General features: G+C 38.7%; 1 protein-coding gene across 1 annotated transcript in view; it reads left to right on the forward strand.

Moving 5' to 3' along the window:
* HMCN1 (hemicentin 1) overlaps window positions 1-20,351 on the forward strand; it is a 206,680-nt gene that overhangs the window by 87,918 nt on the left and 98,411 nt on the right. Inside the window, exons 17-30 of the mRNA XM_074833139.1 lie at window positions 484-582; window positions 2,057-2,184; window positions 4,150-4,294; window positions 5,807-5,919; window positions 7,312-7,471; window positions 8,317-8,491; window positions 10,940-11,067; window positions 12,790-13,062; window positions 14,145-14,240; window positions 14,638-14,832; window positions 15,894-16,024; window positions 16,694-16,841; window positions 17,349-17,475; window positions 18,491-18,645. Coding sequence (XP_074689240.1) covers window positions 484-582; window positions 2,057-2,184; window positions 4,150-4,294; window positions 5,807-5,919; window positions 7,312-7,471; window positions 8,317-8,491; window positions 10,940-11,067; window positions 12,790-13,062; window positions 14,145-14,240; window positions 14,638-14,832; window positions 15,894-16,024; window positions 16,694-16,841; window positions 17,349-17,475; window positions 18,491-18,645 — 2,073 coding nt within the window. The remainder of the gene's footprint in view (window positions 1-483; window positions 583-2,056; window positions 2,185-4,149; window positions 4,295-5,806; window positions 5,920-7,311; window positions 7,472-8,316; window positions 8,492-10,939; window positions 11,068-12,789; window positions 13,063-14,144; window positions 14,241-14,637; window positions 14,833-15,893; window positions 16,025-16,693; window positions 16,842-17,348; window positions 17,476-18,490; window positions 18,646-20,351) is intronic.

Consider the following 20,351-nt stretch of genomic DNA (forward strand, 5'->3'; position numbering starts at 1 on the left):
CACTAAGTGAAGTTACTCTGTTTTCTTAATTAGGGTTTTCTAATTCCTTTCTAGACATAAGTTGGGTGAAGTAATTCCTCTCTACTGTACATGCAGTGCAGTAACTCATGTCTTATGTACAGTTTTGTGGGTGTCTGTTCACATACAGACACACATTGCTGTATGCAGTGAGCACTATTCCATAGTAAGGCACTATGTGATAGCATATGTAGATTTATAGTATACTACTGTATATTATTTATGCACATTAGTATATACTGTATTAAAGTATATGCAATATGTACAGTGATGAAAAGTATCATATATATGTAAATAATGCTTTTTTTACTCTGTAAAATAGTCATTGCTTCTGTACTTGGTGACCTGGCCAAAACCAAATATTTGAAACTGAAAGACAAAAGCATCGGGTGTCTGTGTATTGCAAACCTTGCAGTATCATTTCAAATGCTGCAATTGGATCTCTTTTTTTTTTCTCCCCTCTAGATTTGTGGGTTAGTGATGAAGGAACTTATATCTGTGAAGCTGAGAACCAGTTTGGAAGGATTCAGTCACAGCCAGCCACGCTCACAGTAACTGGACTGGGTAAGACTGGTTAATGTCAGTGATGGCAGTGCGAGGGAAGACTGGCAGCATTTCAGTGCCTGGAGTACACTGGAGGAGGTGATAGTTGGTGGTGTTTGTACAACAAATAGGATGTCTGTGGGTTATGTACATACGTGGTGACGTACCTATATGCTGTATTTACACGTATGTAATCCACACAAAGAGAATCAGAAGACATTTGCATGGAATATTGTAATTAATTTCAGTGAATTTTACATGTTAGAGCATTGTGTCTTGACTGGCTACGTTAATTTGAATTAGTTCCATCTACACTTTATAACATGGACCTTAAAGAAGTGATTTATCCTGACTTCTGTTTCTTATTCCGATGTAAATTTATTAAGGAATGAAAAATCACCATAATGATGAATGCTAATGATGGGGTTTCTGCCATTTAATTCATCTTGGGGAAAAAAAAAAAAGAAAAGCAGCAATGAACATGCTTAGGTCAGTGTGTTGATATAACTGGGAAAGAATCTTAGTGATCCAAGAAGACAGTAAATGTCTAGCTTTGACGATAGCTGTGCTATTAAAGAGTTGTTTATTATCTCCATTGGACAATTGGCAGTAAAAGGAAAAATAATGCTATGGAATGTATACATTTGTGAGAGGATAAGGATGGAGTCCATCTGACATCAAAGAAACCAATTGCTAACTTAAAACATTTAGTGGGAATCTGTAATGCTGGTAGTATTTGATAGACATGTTTTTACCTATTTAAAACTGTTATTTAATCCCCATTATTTAAAATTAGTTTACCAAGCATGTGCACAGGAGCACTTTCTGTTGGCTCTTTACAGAGCTTGAAGAATTTTCTGCTGAGCTCTTGACCTCTATTCTAATCTTTTAAAATTTTATGCCCAAAGGAAATTACCACTTATGTTTTTGTCCTCTCCAAACCTGCTACTTTTGTTCTTCAGTATTTTGCCCAAGAAAGGAAAAATAATATATCAACTTGGTATGAAGGGAACGTGAGTTTTCAGGGAAATACTGGATTGGATCCAATTTCAGCTGGACAACATCTTCCATTTGCTGCCATTCCTTAGTCTTAACATCATTGTATGTGTATTCCTCCAGCTTCCTTTCTCTCCTATGTTACCCCACCCCTTCATTTGTTTCGTTCTTTTTTCCTGCCTGCACTGTTGACATTTCAGACACCAGAATCCCATCTGGTATTTTTTGTCATAAAATTAAGTATGTTGGAACTCCTGTGCTGTTTGTTGATGGCAACGTGTATTTCTTCCTTCCCTTTCCTTCTTTCTACTTAAATTGTATAGTTTCCATTGTAGAAAATGTTTCTTGTTCTATATTTGTATAGTACCTTGCAGAAGGTCACCTTGTCTGATGGTGCTGCAAGTAGCATTAGTGACAGGACTAATAATTGAAATTTAAAACTTTACACGAATATATAAAAATTGCTAATAACTTGTTCTAATTCTTTCTTTTGTTCAAGTTACACCTCTGATTGGAGTAAGTCCAGCCACAGCCAATGTAATTGAGGGCCAGCAGCTCACTTTGCCATGTGTGCTGCTTGCTGGAAACCCCATCCCAGACCGGAGGTGGATTAAAAACAGTATGGTGGTAAGACTGTTTTGTTTCCTGTAAGATTTATTGGCAGAGAAAATCTGCAACTGACACTTGAAGCCGTGACGACAACGTGGTTTAATGTACAAAAGTTGATGTACAAATAGACTTTATGCTTACAAATAAAGATGCTTCATGAGATTGGACCGGCTCACTGGAAACGAGGATCCGGTGTCTTTGAGGTGAATTACAGCAGACAGCCACCACTCAGCAGGAGCTGCTGCTGCTTCAGGAGAAGCCGGTTGGCTGTATCTGTAAGGCACTACCTGCTTCTGAGTTTCTGCAGGTGCTGTCATTCATAGTACAGCCATTTATTACTCTTCAAAATACGAAAGCCTCACTGGTCGTGACCCAGGCTAGGAAATTTCTAACTCTGAAGCATAATGAGGGAATAGGAGATGGTAGTGGGGGGTGTGAAGGTCTAGAAAAGAACTTGGAACCAAAGTATTTGTGAATTGTCCTTTTATCTTCTGTTTTACTTACTTTCAAAGCAGTTTTATGCATTCGCATTAGCTCTTGAATTTCAGCCTTGGGCTCTGAATATAGAGGCTAGTGGAATATACCTGCCAGAACGACAAAATTTAAACCCTGGTAACTGAAGAGCATTTCTTTTCCCCTGTTTTTTAAAAATAAAGACACCAGGAAATTTCTGTAGATTAACTTTTTTTTTTTTTTAATGTTATGACTCTTACCGTTGTTGATGGGATGAGATAAATGTCGGTATCCCTGTACCATATACTCCTTTCCTAGTGGTGCACTGCTCAGAGCATGAAAGGGTGTATTTTCTTTCCCCCCGGGAGCATACTGTTGCCAGTTTATAACTCCTGCAGACAGAGAGGTGGTGTTGATACAGTGCCTGGGCTAGTTGTCTGAGTGAAATGTAATTTCTTCGGTAGTAGCTGAATTTCTGACTTTAAGATCCCTATGAAGCTCTGCTTTTTATCTTGCTTGTTAATTTCTCCCTAAAGCCCTTTTTCCACAGCTGTAATTAAAAGAATGATAGCTAATTTTTCTATTTATTATCACCAAGCAGAACCCTGGCACTACCTGACCCTTCAATTGCTAGAGTTTTCAGCTCAATTTTTTTTATCACTGGGAGTCATTGACCTTTTCTTTAGACTGTGTAAGTGCAAGCAGCACAGGCTGTAACTTCTGTATGAAATACTGGCAGAATCCTCCTTGTTGAGTTGCTAATTCCTCTGTACAGTAGTGCTAGTTTCCTGTAATTGTAAGCTTGCGGCAAAAACTACGCTCCAAGGAAAGTGTTGGAGTAAGTTATATTTAGAGAAGAATGCAGCTTTTTCTGAGCACGCCGTGACTGGAACAATTTTGCATTCTAACAGCCTTTCTGTAAGGCAAGTCTGTGTTGCAGAGACGGTGGATTTTTTTGATGTTGCTATAGGGTATATAACTTCTAAAAAAAATTATTCTTTGGTGAAAGTTGTAACTTTTCTTTCACAATGGTATGCTTCAGAGCTGAACTCTTCTATGTGATGCATGTGGCAAGTTAAAAGTTTTTGATAACTGTGGGGGAAAAAAAAAAAGGAAAGGATCTGTTTGTAGGAGAACAAGTCATTGCACTCATCAAGAGCTTGCCTATGGTCAAATTGGGTTACTGGAATAACCAGTAAAAAAATGCAATAAAATAATTCAGCTAAATTTGTGTTGCTTTGCTTCATGATTCTAAGCATGAGTGGCAGTTCTGTATGTGCTGTGGCAGGGCAGAGTTGCTGTTGCAGATCTTAATCTCCCTCCAGCAGTAAATAAGAGGTGCTACCAAAAGTCTTATTTAAAATTAGCTCTTTATGAAAGATGGAAAGTAGGAGAAGCTCTAGTAAAATTCTCCAGGAACATACAATTTTTAAGAATGTGAGGTAGTCAAGTAAAGCCAAGATGCATCCCAAAGTAAATATTATCAACAAGTATTTGCTTCAGTAAACCGTTGCATCGCTCTTTTGGCAGGTGGTTCCCAATCCCTACATTAATGTTCGCAGCGATGGAAGCCTGCACCTGGAAAGAGTTCGGCTGCAGGATGGCGGCGATTACACTTGCATGGCCAGTAATGTTGCTGGGACAAGCAACAAAACTACTGCTGTTAATGTGTATGGTAAGGAACGCTGTCTCGTTGCTTTTGCACTGAATGCAAGATGAGAGTGCATTTCTTACAGCAGATTTCACTACAGCTCTTTTGTTACAGTTATGCTAATTTCTCAGATTTCCTTTTCTGTAATGATGCTACTTCATGAAGTAACGTGGTGGGAAGTTGGATCCACTGCACAGGAAAGAACTGAGTGATTGAGACTGTTTTTAAAATAAAACAAAGTTAACGCCATTCAGTGGTCGTAAAAGATCCTCATTTTAAAACATCTGCAAAGGTTGGGCTGTGCAGTCTTCATCTCTAGCTTTATTAACAAAACAGTGTAAGTTTACTGGAAAACCATGAAAAATGCTGTCTGTGGGTTTCGTAACTGATACAAGGAAGCACAACTCGTGGGAGGATGAGAATTAAAATGTTTGGCAAAATGTGTTTGGGTTTTTTTTTCTGCCTTTTTTTTCCTCTTTAATTAAAACATAACAAAAATTACAGTGACAGCAAGACAAAGCGTTAGCATTGTGGTAACCCATGCATATTTCAGCTGAAGATACTTTTATTAACTCTGTGTGGGGTCACAACCACTTCATGGTTTACAGCCTGAAATTTTCTCATGTGTTATATTAATCATGGGAGATTAATTTTAAGCTTCGCTGAAGATGCTGGGACATCCTTTTATGATAAGAATAGCTATTATTTTTTAACACAGGCAAGTACTCAATGTCTGATAAGGTCTTTGATGTCAACACTAGTTTTTGGAATATTTTGGAACTTGAGAACAGAAAGGAATATATTTGTATGTTTTTAGAAAGATCTAGTTTTTGATATTATAGCCTTAAATCTGATCTTTTTGCTGTTGTTAATTCAAAACCAGCTCAGTTAAGTTGGGGAACTGGGGTTCTTGTTATCTCTCGTTACCGATTTTGTGACGTGATCTTGTATATTTATTCAAGTTCATCTAACAGTCAGTCCCTGCAGAAACCATCACTGCAGCTAGCACAACTCTGTAGTATTTATAACAAAGCCTAAATGAGCTTGGAGTGTGATCAGCTCTTCACTCTCACAACGGCTCTGTTGTAAACGTTGTCCATCGATGGGAATTGATTCAGCACCAAAAATGCTGAACCTGTTCTCATGAAAGGTGCTGTATAGGTCGAATCATGTACAGTATCTTTTCAGGAAGCCTAAAATGTTGTCAGAAGATATTGCAACAATCTTTCTGAAAGGATTGTTGTCAGCTATGTGAAGTACCGCAGTTAGTTTAAAACTATATGTACCTAATCCACTGATCAGCCCGTGGCTGGCATGCTTTGTTATGAACAGGGATTTACTCTGTCATGAAAGACTGGAGAGTGGAGAGGAAAGTGGCTGGTCAGTGTTAGGGTTCAGAGAAGAGGCTGAAAATTCCCAAATCCTGCTGCCTGTATGAAGTAGTAATTGAGTATTTTGTTAAGAATTTTATTGTAAGAGTTATGCCATGGTTTGAAATGTCTCCTACATGTGTTTAGTATTTGCATTTATTTTTAGTTCTGCCTGTTATTCAGCATGGACAGCAGATCTTCAGCACCATTGAAGGAATCCCAGTAACATTACCGTGCAAAGCAAGTGGAGTTCCTAAGCCGGCTATTGTCTGGTCCAAGGTAATTTCTCATCTTTGTGCTGTTCATGGTGAAAGATGAATTGAACACATCATTTAGTTGTCATAAAAACTATTTGCAAGAAACTTGGCCAAAAGCGTCAGTTGTGATGGAAATCTCCATTTATTCATACCTGCTTTTGTTTCTTAGAACAGTGCTTTCTGGCCATGGTCCAGCCATAGGTCAGTGTTCTGTTCTTTGGAGGGGCTTTGGTTATTGCTCTGTCTTTGTTTTTAACACTTTAGAAATTTTTCATGTTCCTGTTGCATGTTGATAATTTGAGATTAGGCAACCTGCCATGGATTGAAAGTTCATTTTTGTTTTGCAGCCTTACTTTAAGATGACTTTTTCCTCTGAGGGCAATGTCTAATATAATGGCATTTTGGGGTTAACTTGTCACTTTTCAATCATGTCCTTGACAAGAGAACCTCAACATTTTTGGGAATTTGTCTGAAAGTCAGGCTTTGGTTTTTTCCCTACTTGAACAGCATGATTTCTGGTAATAACAGTTATTTGGGGTGTGTTACAGCTTGCATGATATTGCTGTGGAGGCACTGCTGTGCCTCAGAAGTTGTTCAGATGTAACTGATTGGGACCTTGTGAACAGCTTTTGTTTAAAAGAAGGAGTAGAACAGAATTAACTCTGTTGGTTTGGTATGGGAGGAAAACATGGGAGGAGTGTTTTTTCTTAATTATCACTTACAATATTCAATACTGTCCATGAAGTGTCTGATGCCTAAGAAACATTTTATATAATATATACAAGATCCATTTTGACACCAGAAATCAATGTCAAAATTAACTCAGTTGAAATCTTGATTTTTTTTTTTTTTTTAAATTTTCTTGTAAGAATGGGGGTCTGTAAAATGTAACAAGTTGTCTGCATAAGAATCCCTGTGCTTCTGCTCTTGTTACTGCTTAGATAGTGACACTCAAGGAGTAAGAAAAGTTAGTTGGTTAGTTAATTTGTATGGATGGAATTTTGGGGCCAGGCTTCTTACTTAATATAAAATATTTTGTCCATCTCAGCCATAAACAATAGAAGCAGTACTGTAATGTAAATTAAAATATTGCTCAACTCAATCAGACTGACTGTAGATAGTTTTGTCTACAGAACTGTATTAAAAAGCACATAGCATATTGCACAGCAAAAAATCAGACCCAGTGTTATATTAATAATACAGTATTCTTTGTATGAAGAATCAGTCTCAGCAATGGGGTAAGCTAGGGGAAATTCTACAGGCACTAAGAATTTTTATATTCCTTTAATTTTAATATTTTCATTAGATGTTATTTTACTGCTGTAAGCTTTAGCTTTTATTGAAAATTATTGTAATTTGGTTTATTTCAGAAAATCCAGATGCTGTGGACAATTTTTTGTTTTTCTTTCCACAGAAAGGAGAAGTAATTCTTGCCAGCAATGTGAAGTTTTCTGCAGGATCTGATGGAAGTCTGTATGTAACTTCACCAGGGGGTGAAGAGACTGGGGAATATGTGTGCACTGCAACAAATGCTGCTGGCTATGCTACACGGAAAGTCCAGCTGACTGTCTATGGTATGTATGAGCTAAAATCAAATACAGTGTCGTCTCTCTCCCCACGTTGCATTCTACTTTAGACTGTAAAACCCACTCAGGTGAACTGTGAACTAGGATACCCACAGTGCAAACGGCATTTAAACTAATCTCTAAGTAGTGCTTTTGACTTTGTCCTAGATCACTGGATCCACATACTAGGTAATTTTACAGATGGCTGATACTGAAAGGCCTATCCTTCAGCCATTATGATTCTCTTGAAATTTCCTGATACCTGTTACCTTGAGTTCATGGACTAGGATCTTGGGCTGATCATAATTTCATCTTTTATGGGAGTGGGTAGGAAGTATCTGTGGAGGAATAGAAATTCCTGCTGATAGAAGAATGAAGATCCATTAACCCCACAGGTCCCAAAGCTTCCTACCATCTCCCAGTAGTATTAAAAAAAAAAAAAAAAAAAAAAATTTAGGTGTAGGCTTGCTTTGCAAGGCTTTTATGGCTTGTAGGCATCGGTGCTGAGGTGTAACATAGTTCAGGTATTGGTTGCAAGCTACCTAGGCAATACAGAGCTCAGCATATGCATGAACTACATATATCTGTCCCTATCCATCTTTTTGGGTAGATAGTGTGGTCTTGCTGGTATTTGTGGTATTGCATGTAGGCATCAGCCTGTGTCTGAGCTACAGGCACTGTACATCAACATTACAGTGATTTATGTCTATTGCAGACATGTCATTAAAAGTAGGATTCTAATGTTACATACCTGATAAAAAAATAGATGTTTAAACTGAAGTAAAATTGTATGGTGTTGCATTTGTACAAATACATATATTCATTGCAGCTTCTTAACGTGTTCCATGTTATAGTGAAACCTAGAGTATCCAGGCCTGGAGACCAGCAAGGAAATGCATATGATAAACCCATAGAGATCTCAGTAATTGCAGGGGAAGATGTCACACTTCCATGTGAAGTAAAGAGCTTGCCACCCCCCATAATTACCTGGGCCAAAGAAATGCAGCTCATATCTCCATTCTCTCCAAGGTAACAATGTTTGAAAACAAAAGAAAAGTGAAATTGCGTCTAAGCTTTCAAGATTTTGGAAGGGTATATAATTTCTAATTGCCACAGGATCAATCAGAAGGTATTAAGTTGTCCCGCATGAGGACCCTGTTTTACTAGGTCTTGATACTCTCTTTCCCAAACCAAGCATATGTCTCTTTCCGAAGGATACCAAGACCATGCATCACTGTACAGCTTCTGTTCCAGTGCGTGTTTATGCGCAGTCTCAGGAGGCCAACATGAAAGAGATCCTGTTATATTTGTACTGTGGTGGTGCCCAGAGACCCACATAATCTGTGCCTGATTATAAATGTTTAAAAACTGTTTTTCTTAAGCACTTCATATTTATGCTCAGGAGATCATTGTCTGTTTATTCATATGAAGTCTGGCGTGCCATTAGAATACAGATGATGATAAATGTTTGTGAGTGCTTACAAAGCTCATTGCTTGCTGTGTTTTGGATCCAAAAACTCTCCAGATATTCTTGAACATGTGAAAACATAGCTAAACACTCATAAAAATGTTGAGTTGACAACCTTAGAGAATGAAGAGTTGGTGACTGTCTTGTATATATCATGGGCCACAATGTTGGAGTTCTTCCTTATTATTTTAGTATGGTATGAAATAAGAGAGGAGAGGAATAGGTAATTATTCTCTGTTCCCAACTGAAGTGCTGGATACTGCCACAAGGTGTACTAGTGCTTTCTAGTCTTCAAGATACCTCAGAAGGGGTAAAGGCTACAGCTGTGTTCATAAACCAGGAAATGGTAACCCTGGCTGAATGCACCCCATAGCGACTGCTCTGCCTGACGTCCAGTGTCTCTCTGTGATCCAAGGGGAAGGAATTGGCCAGTGTCTGAGCTGAGTTAAGGAATCGTGCAGGCCTGAAGGCGAGCCTCTTTCCCTTGTGGCCAAGTCTGCCCCTTGGAGCCACCCCTTCCTGCGAGTCTGCGACAGCCTCAGCCGCTAACAGCTGCTGGGCCAGCATATGTGGTGAAGGAGGCTTGTGCACAGGGAGCTGATTTGTTGTTAGTAATCTTTGTGGAATTTTCTGCTGTGTTCTGTGAGCACGTTGCACGCACTAATGAATCTGCATTCTTGGTCCCTTACTTGTCCTCATTTTACTTCAGGACACGTTGATAAATTAGGCTACTTGTTCATGGCTGTTGTGGAGAGATCCAAGTTGTCCAGAGTAACAGAAGTCCAGCTCAGCCCATTCCATAAAATTGTTTACAGATGACAGCAAAAGTTAAAGAATTAGTCCAAACAAAATTGCTTGAGACCACCCAAAGATGATGTTAGAAACATCACCAGTAAACAAAAGAAGACTGAAGTCAGAATGAAGGAACTTTTATCAAAAAACAAATGTAATTAGTGGACAAAATAATGGAAGATAAGTTGCCTCAACAATCTATCTCTTGGGGTTATTAAAAAAAAAAAAAGGTTTGAGAAGATGTGGGCAGCAGAGGAAGAATCATAATATTTGACAGTTTTGGGTGGCCTGGAGGAAATACACTTCACTTTCTTTCCATTCATTTCTCTGGGCCATTGCAATCCTAAAATTCACCACTTCTGCCCCTATGATGACATTGTCCTAATTAGACAGTGCAGAGAAAGGAGGACAGATGATACCACTGATTCCCACCAACTTTGCCTAAATTCTGTATATAACCTTGAGGGCTAGACTTGAATTTCTTCTTGTCAGTTCTTAGCTGTCATTTTTTTCCTTCCCTCCTCATTTATTTTCCCTATCTCTCTTACTTTTGACTTCTACATAAGATGACTTTGGGTTAGCTGGCCAATGTATCTTGTAATGTTACAGGCCTGTGACCAGAACTGTAGTAAAAATTAATGCTGTGTAGTTAACTATTCACTGATGAATAATGACAATTTCTATGAACACCAGAACTGGCAGTTTTGAATCTGAATACTCTTCAGAATCCTCTCTTCCATCTTGAATCAACATAACATCTTTTTTTTTGTCCAGATGAAGTAGTATCAAAAATTGTTTAACTTTCTGACCCCGCTGACCTGGGCTAAGCAGAAAGTTTTGACAGAAGGTTGAAGAGCTCCATTTCTCTACCTGTTGGGTTTTGGTGGGTGTTTTGTTTGGCTGGTTGTTTTTTTTTTTTTTTCCTAGGTCTAGAAACAAGACAGATTTTTTTAATATGTTCTGTAAGTAGCTAGAACCAAATTTTGTAATTTGGATCTTCTATTTCAGATATTTGCTGTGTATTCTGAATGTAGTAGCTCAGTAAAGAATTATAAAAATGAGTGAATGTAAGTTCTAGTTTAGTAGTATGGCACAGCTCAGTGTGCCCTGTAGAATGGTGATATTCTAGCTCATAGCAATCATTAGCAATGTGTAAGTAGAGGCCATTCACCTTTCAATACATGTTTAGACAGTGCATCTGCTTCTTATTTTTCCAGACACACTTTCCTACCCTCAGGGTCAATGAAGATCAGTGAGACACAAGTTTCAGACAGTGGAATGTATATCTGTGTGGCCACAAATATAGCTGGGAACGTGACTCAGTCAGTGAAGCTAAGTGTACATGGTAAGTTTTAACCTGAGGGATAATCATCTGCAAGTTTTCACATGGAATTTAGCATCATGCAGAGCTTTTCAAATGTTTTTCCGTATGTACATTAAATGCTATTGACCTATATTCTTTCAGGTCGTGTTATCTTCATATGCAAGTTTTTGTTACTGATTATGTGGAAAGGAAATAGTGTATACATATATACACACACTCTCCTTTAATGTTTCATAGACTTGTGGAAGAATTACAGCACAACATGACATTTGACTTTTTTCAAGTCAGCCAGAGGCCTTCTAAGAACTGAAAACTGTTGTTCTAATGCACTTGGATGTTCTCAGCAGTAGGTTTGCAAACAGTGGCTGAGAATAGCAAAGTTGGCTGAGGCTTACAGGTGTCAAGTTTCCACCAATTTGATGGGAATTACATATCCAAATCTTCTGGTAACAAATGTCAAAGTTTGCTTGCACACCTGCGCAGGTGGTGGTGAAACCCGCGTGCAACTCCGTCACTGTGGGTAGGCAGCTCCTGTCTTTGAGCACAGCTGTATGCACGTACATTCTGCTGTACCCACCTTTGAAACTGCTACCTTAACCCGTCTTACTGTGCTTGTGCCCACCTTCCTCTCCCCCTCAGTAAAGGTGTTTAGTCGCTCTTGCTCAAGCCAGGACCCACATCTCCTTTCCTCTCCCTTTTACCATTGATCATCGCATTCTCTCTCCTACTCTTCCCATACTGGGGCCCCAACGACTTACACAATATCACGTCTTGTTAGCTCCATGCTCTCTCATTTATTCCTCCTCACCTGTGTCAGCCAGGAACACAGGTTGTGGCACATGTACCTCCTGCCAGTGCTAAAGCACGTAGGAGAGTGGGTACAGGAGCCGTGGGCCGGCGCAGCCCGGACGAGGCTGATCAATAATAATTGTGGGTGTATAGAAGTTCTCCCGTGGTTCATGCAGAGTTTGGAAGTGTTGCTGCCAGTGCCTGTTGCCAGCCCACATCTTTGAAGTGGATCACATACCATGAATTTACCAGATTGAAACTCCTGCCTCCAGCAGCTCTGAAACCTTCAGACTACGCTAATTCAGTTACAATGGCTATAACAGACTACTGTCTGGCTCTGTGTGTAGAGGAGTCTGCTATCAGTGCACATCTCTGTTTATCTGTAATTGTACATTAACAGCGAGTCTGGAAAAATGGCACTTGTTATTGTTTCAGGCATTCTTTATAAGTCTTTTTATTGTCAATGATCCTTAGAAAGAAAAACATTGTGGCAAAAGAGTTATGTTGGATTTATATTATTCTTCGGGACCAGCAAAATCTTTTCCAGTTATAATTTATCTCCTTGTCCAAACTTGTGTTTGGAGGCATAGAAAGATCAGGGATTAGGGGAAGGAAATTAAAATGTCAAAAGGAAAATTAACTTTATCATAAAAGCTTTTGAATTATTTTCTGTTATCAAGAGCCAGTACCAATAGCTCTTCAAATGTGCTCAGTGTAATACCGTTGCACTACTCATATGGAGGTCATGCGGTGGAGTTTGAAATGTAGCTTCTTCAAATAAGTTAAGCAATAGGGTGTCGTACATCCCTATCCTATGTAAAGAACATGCAGGTCTGCTTCCTCAGTCACCTGAGGGAATTTGGTTTCAGTGAATAAGGAAGGGCATTTTCTAAAATGACTAAAACGGGAAATAATTTTCTTCACATTACTGTGGACTAAACTTGTCTTTCTTAGTTCCTCCAAAGATACAGCGTGGGCCTCGAGTTTTGAAAGTCCAAGCTGGCCACCGAGTTGACATACCCTGCAGCGCCCAGGGGATCCCTCCCCCAGCAGTCACTTGGTTCAAAGGCAGAAGTGCTGTGCCGATAGATGGTGGGCAGTTTATCCACAGCCCCGACGGAGCTCTGGGCATCAGCAACGTTCAGCGTCCTGACGCTGGAACCTACAAGTGTGTCGCTAGTAACGTAGCGGGCAGCGACGCATCAGAGATAACAGTACAAGTTCAAGGTATTTATATTAGGGCTGTAGTCCTGCCTCCTGCCCTGGCTAGGGATGATTTCATGCCAGTGCTGTCTGGTTTATGTTTTGGAGGCAATGGTCTTTGTTGACTGTTGCATGATGCAAAATCCAAATCTGTTTTAGATATTATGTTCTGATGTTAATTAAGGAGAATTAGAATAGGCAAATAGTCTTTGGAGAGTTTGCAGAAATAAGAAAAAGAAACTCAATATATTAATCTTTTAATAAAAAAATCTTCAAACTACTTATGATTTGATTTTGTAGTAGGTAATTAAAATCAGATTCCAGTATGGGAAACCTCTCTTTCAAATATTATCTCCATGTGTTCAGATGTCTCACATTTTCAGAGACTATTTCTGAACCTCAGGCCCTGGTGTCACAGCTTTAAATAGAATTGGAATTTTTCACGAGCTGAAATTGAGCTCTTCAGTCAGTATGCTTTTGAAATTGTGACTGGGCAACAGTGGTCAGTGTGCCAATTTAAATATGTAGTATAACTCCTCACTTGATGGACTGGCATACATCAGCGTAGCATGACTGACTTAAGCTAAGCAGGATCTTTTTCTTCTTTTTAGTAGTCTAAAGGTAACATTCCGATCCCTTTGAATAGAGGTGCTGAGAACTGCTTGTTACAGACAACAAAAAACTATCTGCCAGTAGCTTTACTTAATTATAAATAATATTCTTTGTCTAGATGCAGTCCGCATACAAGTTCCAAATGGGATGCAAGAACAAGGGATGGAAGTAGTACTAATATGTGGTATCAGGAAAATCAGTTTAAATAGTATTTTTCAGATTTTGCAGAAACACTTTGCCTTCAAAACAAATATAGTGGGTTTTAGAGAGAACCAGTTTCAGTCAGATTTGAAAGCCTCTTTGTACTGCTTACTTCCTAAATGTTCCCATTGAAATCAAGACTGCTTGTATAGTACACTTCATCAATGTAAAGAGGGTTATTGGAATCTGACCTTGCATGAATGAGGAAGACTTAGAAGTGTTACGTATTGCCAGACTATATTTTCACATTTGTGAGCAGAGGGCAAGAATTTAGGGCTCTAATTTTCTTTCAGAGTCTCCTACTATCGAGGTTCTGGACCCTCCATACAATAGTCCCTTTCAAGAAAGAGTGGCAAATCAGCGCATTGCATTCCCATGCCCAGCAAAAGGTGTGTATCATTGTTGCCACTTTTAGTGGCAAAAGTATATTTTTCCATTGACCGTTGAAAATTACTAAGTTTCTGTATACTCCTTGTCATGGTAAAAATATACAGTCTGCACAGTATTTTCCATATATACTTTATGTGGAAAAATTCAAACTAACGATGATGTAAATAACCACCACGTGCAGAAGTTCTGTGAAAAGTCATTGCTAGCCAGCAAGGATATTATAATGTTTAGCACTAAGATTTTTAATGTTAAAACAGTCAGGCTTCCTCTAAGTTTGAAAGCTCATGGCCGTCCTGTGCATTGTAGTAAGACTTCCAGAGCAGTGGGAATTGTTTGAATCTTCCTTATTCTGAGCTGAGCGAACTGTTTCTTGAAGTTTCACCTTTTTCTTGCTAGGTATTCCAAAGCCTGTCGTCAAATGGCTACGTAATGGAAGAGAGCTGACAGGCAGCGAACCAGGAATTTCAGTTCTGGAGGATGGGATGCTGCTGATCATCGCTTCTGTTACACCTTCTGATAATGGAGAGTATGTCTGTGTGGCAATCAATGAAGCTGGAAGTACAGAAAGGAAATACAACCTGAAAGTGAACGGTGAATAATAATATTGGGGAACTGTTTTTGAAGAATGTGTCTTTTATTGTTGGAAATTGCATGCCCCAAATCTTCCAATGTGCAGTTAAATTAGAAAAATCTAACCGGAGTACTTGCATTTCTATTATTCTGATACTCTCTGTATTTCTTCTGTTGTTTCTATTCTCTGTGACTATGCGTGACCCATCTTTGTTTTGCTCAGAGCCAGGTGTGTCTCATTTGTAGAGGGCTCTAGTTATACTTGAAAATTTTAATGCAAATAACATATGAAGACTTTTGTACTGTAGAAATTAAAGATTGGTGATAGATCTGCATTTCAAATGTAAGTATGAGAAGTTACTTATCAGAATGAGCATAGGAGAGTCCTTGTTCCTGATCTTCTTTTTCCAGAATCCTAATTGGAAAATAAGAACTCTACAGGTGGCCTTAAGATATGTTTTGATATTTTGCTTCTTAGAGTATTTTTATTCCAGCCTTGTTCGCTTTCCATGATAGTGCTGATGCCTGAGCAGGATTATATCCTTATCTTTATTCTGAGAAAAGCAGGAATTCCATCTTGTGCCAGCAGGGCTGTTTGAACTTTGAACAGCAGTGGGGTTTGAACTTTCTAATCCACCACATAAGGCCATTCTCTTTGGACTCATAGTGGGACAAATGATAGGCAGATGTTCTTGGGCATGACTGAAGCAGTGAAGAGGAAGGATGACTCTCTAGAATCTGCTCCCTTTATGTGCTAGGCAAATAACATGGGATTTTAAGATTAACTAAAATTAAATTTAAAATGAAATTTTAAGATTATTCTCTTAAAATGTTGATGGTGATTGTATTTGAGTGTGTTTCCCTGGGAGTCTGTTTTGGGCAAGAGAAGACTGTTTTTTGACAAAGAGAAGAAAGGACACGGAGGTATGTCCAGATCCAAAAGGCAAATGGAAACATTGGGGAGGGAACGAAAAGGATCTGAGAAGTTTAGGTTACGGAGGTCCTTGACTTGGGGGGGGAAGGAGGAAGTAGGAAATCACTGGAATAGAAGGTTTAATACATGACTTTGAACTTCCTTGTAGTTCCTCCTGAAATTAGAGATCAAGAAAAGGTGACAAATACATCTGTAGTTGTTCATCACCCTGTAAGTCTCTTCTGTGAAGTATCTGGTAACCCCTTCCCAATCATCTCCTGGTATAAAGAAGATATCCAGGTATGTCTGATTAACCTAATTGAAGTAACATAGTCATCATCAGTCAGTTCTGTGTTGAATTTTGAGTGCTTTGGTGTGAGAGCTCATTTAAAGTAAATCATGCATGTGCCTTTATGTATATTTACACTGCACTGAGAACACGCACACAAAGCCAGCTAAATATGGCTAATCCATTAGTTCAGCTGTTCAATAAGTCAAAAGTAAACTCTTTAGTTTCAAGATTCCCCTAGGAATTAGCCTCAGCAGTCTCCCAGTGTTGTAGATGCCAGAGTCCTTGCAGAGGGGACCAATAATGGTATTTTCTTTATTCTATAGATGGAGAAATAAGAACTCTTGGGAGGTGATTTGAATTCCTTGGGATTATCCTTGAGTGCTGTGCTTCTACTTGTAGCTGATAAGTGATGGTTTAAGATGAGGAGAGACCCCTTTATGCACGTTTGTGACCGTTACTGATAGACAAAGAATTTCTTTGGTTTCCCCACTCTATTGTATTTTGAGCTGCAAGTCATATTAAATAGATTGCAGAATCTGAGGAGATTAGTGCTGTAACTGAAAGGGGAAACGCATTATCCTTAGACTAAAACGACCATTTTCTTATAAAAATCCAGCTGTGATACTTGGCTGATGTAACTTGGATCGCATAAGACTAATGTTTCGGGTTCTTTTAAGGTTGTGGAAAGCAGTACTCTCCAGATTTTGCACAATGGGAAGATACTGAAGCTCCTTAAAGCTGCTACTGATGATGCTGGACAATATTCATGCAAAGCCATAAATGTAGCAGGAAGTTCTGAGAAGCTGTTTAACCTAGATATACTAGGTTAGTTCTATATTTTTGTTTGTTTGGTGGTTTTGTGTTGCTGTGTTGTTTTTTTTTTTCAAGATGGTGATCTGAAAAACAGTTGATATTTAAGAAGCCAATAAATTTCAACTCATAAATAGATTCTTCCTCTCACTGCCCATTAAATATTGGCTGCCGAAGCACTCATCGTGATGGCTTTTGAATACTTAAAATTTGCCATTCTTGTAGTAACACAGACAAAATGCTGCTTTTCTTTACTGGATTTTGGTCTTTGATACTTTGCTTTGTATTTTGGGTGCACAGCAGTTTAATGTAGGAGCTGCTTTACGTACAGTTCACCAGCACAAGTGTGGAAGTGTTTGTTGTGGTAGAAATGATGTTGTGATATAGCAGGAATCACTTTGCAGTGAAAACTAAAGTTGTTTCAAGGGAATCTTACGATCCACTACTGCATTTCTTCCAGTTTCAGAGCATACCTTCTCTGGTTAAATACCAGTTCTTCCTGTAATGTTTGTCTTTTTAAAGTTCCACCCAGTATAATAGGTGCTGATACCCCTGGTGAAATTGCAGTCGTCCTCAACCAGGAAATCAGTCTGGAATGCAGAGCCAAAGGCTTCCCTTTTCCTGACATACACTGGTTCAAAGATGGCAAGTAAGTATATTACAGCTTTCCTGATTTGTGTCTAGGTTATTCCTCCCTTAGAATATAGAAGGTGCACTGTACCAGCAAGCTCTGCTTCTAACTATTTAGTGTTAAGTTAGTGTCATCGGATATAATTTGTGGGGGTGTGAGGTGGTAAGTTCTTTAATCAAAAGTTAGCATCCTGCTTTTCTTTGTGAACCATCCCATTACTGACACTGGCACTTGCAGAACAAATCTGCAGTATTTGAAGCCAGACAGTGCTTGAACCAAGATAAACGTAACCAGCTCTTTGAGTTTATTCTATGTATTTATTCTGTCTGGATTATTTTAAACATATCATTAGTTAAAATACAGTTATTTTGCTGACGTGATTTTTTCATTGGTAGATGGTACCCATGTCAAACATTTTTCTAGCTAGTGCCTTGTGCAGTTCTGCCTATATACATTAAAGGTTCTAAAACATATGTAGCCTGCATGTTTCAGTTCAACTCATCTTCCAGGAAAGCATACCAAGAGAAGAATTCTTGGCAGCTTAAATATTAGCTCAAAACCAAAATGGTCTGTAAATGTTTTTAAATAGTGCTCATGTTTAACAATGTAGTTCCATGTAGACATTGGCTAGTACTCACAGATATTCTGATGTGACGGTTCCTTACTCTGGTGTTGATATGCTGACACTTTCATCTGGTTAATACACACATTGTGTTACCAGCAAAGGACTGTCATGACCTGAGTAATTAGAAAAAGGAACTGAGATCAGGAGTAGGACTCTGGCTCTGATGCTGGCATCCTGGATGACCTGAGTAAAGTACTTTTGTGTTGTGGTTTCTCCTAAAAACTAGGAATAGTTAATTATAATAGTTTGTCACTTCATGGTGGTTCTTTGGGTTAATGCTGTTGCTCTAGTGCTAAAGGTACTCTTTAATGGTACAATTATATCATTAAAGGACAACTTCTTATTACTGTCAGTTTAATGATGAAAGGATGGGGTCAGAGTTGTGAAGCAAAGTAATCTCTATTCCAGGCCCTTGTTTTTGGGTGATCCCAATGTTGAGCTTCTGGACAAAGATCAAGTTCTGCACATAAAGAATGCTCGAAGGGTTGACAAAGGCCGTTATCAGTGCAGTGCCACCAACACTGCTGGCAAACAAGTTAAGGAGGTCAAGCTGATCATCCATGGTAGGTTTATAGAATGCCTTTAATTTTACATATAAGATTTCTTTTCTGAATGGAGATACTCAGACAAATATAAATTAAGGCTCTGATTCTGCAAATTTTGTGTGTAAACATAACTTTTTGAGAATTTGTATATGTCAAGTTAAGTATGGATGTAGTCTTTGCAAGCTTGGCCCTTAAGTGGCTTTATTAGTTTCTAGTTGGTGAAAGCCAAATACCTTGAAGGCCCTTCTCAAATTTTGCTATTAATAATTTTCAACTAAATTATGTTAGTATCACATCGACTTCATTATTTTTATCTCTCTTATGGAGGAGAAAATTAAATAGAATATTTTTATTTTAATACACTTATGGCCTTATTTTTTTTAACCTTGTGCTGGGAGTAAATTCAGGCAGGAATAAGTTAGTGCAAAAGTATAAAGTAAAGTGCAAAAGCAGTAAGAATCAGACCCAAATAGTCTTTGAAAAATAATACTCCAGATGATCTTCAGGTAGTGTAGTATGTCATCTTGCTTAAATTGGTGTAAACTGAGGTAATTTATAGCAAGAGAAGTAGCACTAGCATGAGATAATGATGTTGCATTATTATTTTCGTGAAGTTTATAGCACACTGGGTATACTTTTTGTACTTTTACAAGCAGTGGAGTCTTAGTAAAAAGACATGGAGAACAGACAGTTCCTGTGATGAGTGTAGATAAGTTTAATGTAAATGAGGCGATTCATTTGGGAGAAAGGGAGGGGAAAGATTCATGGAAGAAAGAAGTAGCAGCTTTTGAAGGAAGACCTCAAAGGCCACAAGAGGAAGAGTTTTTCAATTTGAAAAACAAAGAACATGTGAAAGCCCAGTCAGACCTGAAAACAGAGAGCACAGTGCTAGCAGAAATTAGGGGGAAGCAAGTGCAGAAATCTATAGATGGCATAACACTCTTCTACCCTTCGCACTCTGGGCACGAATTGGAATCTGTGAGCCTTTAAGCTGATGAGTCCTGATTTGCTTCTGAAGCTTGTATGTCTTTCGTTCTGATACCTGTGAACTTATATGTTATTTCCCTCATCTGGGACTCTTCTGAATCATGGAGCAGCCACATGCACAGAAATATGCCTGTACACCAGTCATAGCGAAGTCTTCTTTTCATCAGGAACAAAGAAAATGCTGTGATGACTTGCAGGTGATTGTGGCTGTTGAGGTAGAGGAATTAAAAACCCCACACAAATAAAATCCTCACGGATGAGTAGACCTTACTTCAGGTTCTTCAGAAGAGAGAGGTGAATTTGTGATAGCAGAATGGAATACCTCTTTACTTTTAAATTTCTCATTAACCCTGGCTGAACAAACAGGAGTCCACGGAGTAAGTGAGGAACATAGATGCTAATTCTTGATAGTTCTTACTTTGTTTTAGCTGTTTAGCTCTACTTTAAGCTTTGATATTTTCCCAAAACACGATGTTAAAGCCGTTCCCAATCTCTGTGGATGAAAGCATTTGCTGATAGAGAAATGCGTTTGCCTTTGAACTGCGTGTGTTTTGGCATATTTTATAGGTTTGCGGGTTTTTGCACACAAATTATTTAATTAGGAAAATATTTCATCATGGTTTGATAATCTACAAGACCCCTCTCATAAGCGTAGGTCCATTCACTGGCACTTTGCTTTACATTTCTCCAGTGGCATTTTAAATGAACATTCCATGGAAGTTAGTGGAAGTCTAGGA

Source organism: Strix aluco, chromosome 8 (assembly GCF_031877795.1).
Source record: "Strix aluco isolate bStrAlu1 chromosome 8, bStrAlu1.hap1, whole genome shotgun sequence".
Taxonomy (NCBI): domain Eukaryota; kingdom Metazoa; phylum Chordata; class Aves; order Strigiformes; family Strigidae; genus Strix; species Strix aluco.